Below are 5,547 nucleotides of genomic sequence, written 5' to 3'. Positions count from 1 at the left end.
ATATATGGGGCATAAGTTAAGCCCATAAGGGAGTCACCTCCAGGAGTAATCCAACCTTTGTGATTGGAGATCCCATGAAAAATGATCAATTTGGTAGAAACAACCCATACTACGTGACTTGTAATATCACTATTTTATTTGCGCTCATCCCTATGGTGATATAGTGTTAATAATAATGTGATAATTGGAAAAGTTTAACCCTGAATAAGTACCGAGGCGAGAATTCTCGTCAGATGTGAGGCACATACCTTTGGAGGACTCACTTATGTAAGAGTTGTCACAAGGCCGTGGCTATGGGATTGGACTACTCTCTAGAGACTCTTATTAGACTCAAGATCAGAGCGCATGGTCATTAACAGCGCTACCCGCTATGAGTTGAGCCTAAATCGATACTGTGTGGAACAATTGAATTTTGGTTAAAGGGACCTAATTCAAGATTTAGTCCATTATGACTTCCTCAAATGGAAATTGTTATTTCTAAGTGAGGTTCAAATCTAAGAGATACCTACACCTATCACACAATATTATATTGCCGCTATCATACATTTTTTATAATTTTGAAAGTTGAAAATTTGTGTGGGATTGTTGTAACTTAAAATTAAGTTTTAACATTTCAACATTTAACCTATTTAATTTTCTATTTTTCTTTATTTAATAATCACTTTTGGGACAGTTAAAATATCATAATTCTTGTTATAACCTCTATTTTAATGACTTAATTGTGGGATTAATTTTCATATATAAAAGGTGGTTACATCTAATTGAAAATGAGCAATGGAATCCACAACTTATTTTTGTAAAGAGTGATGTTATTCAACATTACTGATATTTAACAGTAATCTAGGTGAAAACAATTATGTTATTAAATTATAGATTTAATTAAATATAAGAATTTATGACTCATTTATTAGGGTTAAATAAGATGTTGACGCCTAGATTGGTATTCAACACAACTGAATCAATGATGTTAGATATCATTAGCCTTTTTATTTTTTAAGAATAGATATTGTAATAGTGAATTTTTGAAAAATGTATGATTAAAAAGTAGGAAAATTTTGGATTATGTATAAACTTATTGTATTGAAAAAGTGTATAATTAAAAATGAATTTGTGAAAAAATGACTTTTATAGAATGGGGTACAAATGGGGCTAAATCTGACCATTTAACCATTTCAGCACTCTTTCCATCAACATATCATATCAACAATAGGATATAGATATGTAAGACGAGCATTTGGTACTCCAAATCAAGATTTGATGAAAAAGTCAAAAAGATGTAATAACAAATGTGCGCTTCGCTCCATTTGCTTCTCTGTCGATCAATAAGCAAGAGATTTTGGTAAGAGGTCAATAGTTCTCGAATTCGGCTACAATGCTTTGGGTACAGGGAGAAGCTGTACATGGTTTTATGTTTGGTGGCGGGGGGAGGGGGGGGGGGGCACATGTCATTCCTAATTAGGAGTTGGCAAAAAAGAAAAAAGAAAAAAAAGGAAAAATGCAACCATACTGGCAGAACCTGTAAGTCTTGTATATTGTTTTCCCATGTACTAGGAGAATAACTTAAACTTCGTGTGCTGCTGTGTTGCAATTTGGAGTTGAGATCTACAGTCTAATTTGATGTCTATCCAAAGATTCATTGACATATTGTTTTACGCCTATTTTTAAGCACAAGTGACAGTGAGAAGAAAGTTGGATATGTTAATTTAAAGTGACGTGTCAATAAATCATTGTGTAGGCAGCAATTTGGACAGCCAATTTTGAATACCAGATCTCAAATCTGCAATCTGACTCCACTTTCTATGTATTCAACCCACGTAATCTCAATCCTCCAAGTATGGACAATACACTCGTCTGAAAGAAGTATTACATTTCCATAAAAATGATTTAGCTGAGGCTGCCACCATCTTGCCAGTGCCGGCCCGGACCCAAGGTAAGTGAGGCCACTGCCTTGGGACTCAAATTGTAGGGGGCCTCATTTGTTAAGAAAAAAAATTGGCACAGGAAAACGAACTGCCTAAAATTAAAACTACTATCTACCGATGAGGAGTAACAAGTCCGATTGCAAAAATTCGGCGACTTCAGCGGACGGCACAGCAGGTTGGGCTTCTTTTTCACTTTTATTATTTGAGTAATTGAGTTTGTAGGTTTCCAGTCCGACAGTCCCGATTAGAGATTCCGACCTTGTTTGTTTCAATGCTTTGCCTTTGACTCTTTAAGTAATGATTTCTATCTTTTGATTTCTCATTTTTGGTTCCGTAATTAAACTTATTATGTTCCATAATTAAACTGGTTCCAGACTTCACCATGGCATTGAATAGATTAAACTTATTAAAGCTAATTTCAAGTTTTCGTGAATCAGTAAATGGGATTGGATGTTTTCTAATTTGGGTTTGTCAGTAACTTATGAATGTTTTGGAAATGGGATTCTAATTTTGGTGATATGTTGATTCTATTGCCACTGATTCACACAGAAAGCATTTACAAGTGATTGGGACAAGGATTTGAAAAGCTTGTGAGCAATTTATGATTTTGACTCTTTGCAACATCCAACAGGTACTTTCTATAGATACGTGTCTGTGATTCTATCTCTGTGTGTGGATTGGATAATCTTCATCATATGTATGTGTGGTTGAAAATTTTAGTGTTAATGGTCATTTTTCAATAATGAATGATAGAATTGCTCTTGAAAATGATGTGGTATTTTGCTTTAATTTTCTATTGCAAATACAAGTGATTGAAAAGGAGTAATGGTTATGAAAGTGATTAAGTGAAAATACATCTTATTAGTTATTTAATTCATTTTCTTATCATCTTATGTCTTTTTTTCTTTGAATTTAATTTGGATAAAAGTGCTCTAATTATGTTCAATATTTTTTGAATAAAAGTGCTCTAATTATGTTCCATATGATCTTACAGCTGCATTGTCTACTTCAATCACCACCGCAACCATCAATTTCTGAATCCTTTCATTTTGGGACTCATCAATCAGGTTTTATCGCTCTTTACTTGTTATTATGTCTACGAAAAAGTTTGAATCGGGATGTGCCAAAAGAAAAAGGAAGGAAAAGATTGAAAAATTGATTAAATCTCAAGAGGGAGCACTTGATAAGTTTTTTAGTAGTAGTAAACAAACACACAATGATGATGTAGTTACTGAAGAAGTGTTAAATGATCAGGACAACAATAATAACACAATTGAAGAAGGACATTGTGTGATGAATGAAGAAGTATCTACTGACAAAGATAATGAAACATTTTCTTTTGACCTTGTTGATCCAGCAAATTTGGGAAATATGAATAAGAATTTAAGAGATTTAATTGTAATGAAAGGTCCTGTAAGAGAAAATGATATAATTTTTTCGAAAGATGGAGCAAACTAACATTTCTCGTCCATACATTACGTTCGACGATTACATAATGGAGAGAAGCATAATAGAAAATGGTTGATATATTCAAAAAGTTTGGATAAAGTATTTTGCTTTTGTTGTAAGCTATTCAAGAATGATGGAATCAGAACTCAATTGGCACATGATGGAGTAAATGATCGGAAAAATATTAGTGAAAAACTTAAAATACATAAAGTAAGTTGTGACCACATCAATAACATGAGTAAATGGATAGAAATGAAATTAAGATTTGAAAAAAGTAAAACAATTGACAAAAGTGTGAAAAAACAAATCAATAGAGATAGAGAACATTGGAGACAAGTATTGCTGAGAATAATATCTGTGATGAAAACTCTCGCTGAGAATAATTTAGCATTTCGGGGGAATAATGAGAAGATATATAAAAAAAAATAATGGTATCTTCTTAAGCATAAGTCAAATGATTGTTGAGTTCAACCCCATAATGTAAGAGCATGTTCGTCGACTAAAAAATAAAGAGATTCATTATCATTATCTAGGACACAAAATTCAGAATGAGTTGATATTTATGCTAGCGGGAGAGATAAAAAAATCGTTGAGAAACTCAAAATTTCTAAATACTTTTCTGTTATATTTGATTGCACTCCAGATACAAGTCACGAAGAACAAATGTCAATAATATTGAGGTGTGTAGATGTTTTGACAAGTCCAGTGAAGGTTGAAGAATTTTTTTAGGGTTTTTATTAGTGGATGATACATCAGGTAAGGGACTTTTTGAGGAATTGGTGGATGCTTTGAATAATTTAGAACTTGATATTGAGAATGTAAGAGGTCAAAGCTATGATAATGGTGCTAACATGAAAGGACAACATAAATGAGTTCAAAGTAGACTACTACAACTAAATCCTAGAGCATTCTACATTCCTTGTGGATGTCATAATCTTAATCTTGCACTTTGTGATATGACCACTCGTTGTTTAAAAGCTAAATCTTTCTTTGGGGTGGTGCAACGTATATATACTTTATTTTCTTCATCTACTAAACGATGGAAAGTTTTCAAAGAGAATGTAATTGGTCTTACTCTTAAGCCCTTGTCACAAACTCGTTGGGAAAGCTATATTGAAAGTGTTAGAGCGATAAGATTTCAAGCTCCGCAGATAAAAAAAGCGTTATTTCAATTAGCAAATGTTGATGATTCTAAGACAAAAGGTGAGGCGGAGTGTTTGGCAACATATGAGATTGATAATTTTGAATTCTTATTTGGAATGATCATTTGGTATGAAGTGTTGAATAATGTTAACAGTAAGCAAACATTTGCAAGCAGAAGACATGCATATTGATGTTGCTATAGACCATTTAAAATGCCTCATTTCATTTTTCAAAAGTTATAGAGAATCTGGTTTTGAATCGGCCATGGTTGATGCTAAAGAGATTGCGAGTGAATTAGAAATTGAATCGATATTTCGTGAAAAATGGGTTATACATAGAAAAAATAGTTTGATGAGACTTCTTTTGAAGAGATAACACAAAGAGTTGAATAATCTTTTAAGATCAATTATTTCATATATAGTGGATCAAGCTCTATCATCACTTCATAATAGATTTGAGCAATTTCATAAATATGATGATATTTTGGGATTTTTGTTTGATTTGAAAAGATTTAAATCTATTGATGATGATGTTTTGAAGTGTTCTTGCATTAAACTTGAAAATTACTTGAAGCATAATACGATTTTTGATATTGGAATGAAATTATTTTCTGAGTTGAGAGTCTTAAGGGAAGCGATATCTGCAAACATTTTTGGAGCAATTGATGTATTGGATTACATTAAGAAAATGAGCTGTTGTTATGCAAATGTCTGGATTGCATATAGAGTATTATTGACTATTCCCGTTACAGTTGCCTCTGCTGAAAGAAGTTTTTCAAAGTTTAAGTTGATTAAATCTTATCTTCGATCATCCATGTCATAAGCGCGATTGAATGGATTAGCTATGATTTCTATTGAAAAAAATATGTTGGACAAACTTTATGTTAATAATTTGATTACTAATTTTACATCTCAAAATATGAGAATGTTAAATCTTATGCTAGGCTAATCTTTCGAGTTGTGAAAGAAGTTTTATTTTATTATTCTATCTTTCGAATTGTATAAAGTTTTCTTTCTAATATAAAAGTGTTCAT

The 5,547-nt window shown here is 32.2% G+C and overlaps 1 protein-coding gene across 1 annotated transcript; it reads left to right on the top strand.

Annotated features, from left to right (window-relative positions):
- The first annotated feature begins 4,327 nt into the window (after positions 1-4,327).
- On the top strand, positions 4,328-5,336 carry LOC111388538. Its single transcript, XM_023013272.1, has 3 exons — positions 4,328-4,574; positions 4,669-4,841; positions 5,055-5,336. Exons 1-3 carry the CDS (start codon positions 4,328-4,330, stop codon positions 5,334-5,336), a joined length of 702 nt encoding a protein of 233 aa, XP_022869040.1.
- Positions 5,337-5,547: the final 211 nt, after the last annotated feature.

This window comes from Olea europaea, unplaced genomic scaffold (assembly GCF_002742605.1).
Source record: "Olea europaea var. sylvestris unplaced genomic scaffold, O_europaea_v1 scaffold505, whole genome shotgun sequence".
Classification (NCBI taxonomy): Eukaryota; Viridiplantae; Streptophyta; class Magnoliopsida; order Lamiales; family Oleaceae; genus Olea; species Olea europaea.
Note: the sequence above shows the minus strand (reverse complement) of the source record. Positions and strands in the feature narration are given on the sequence as shown.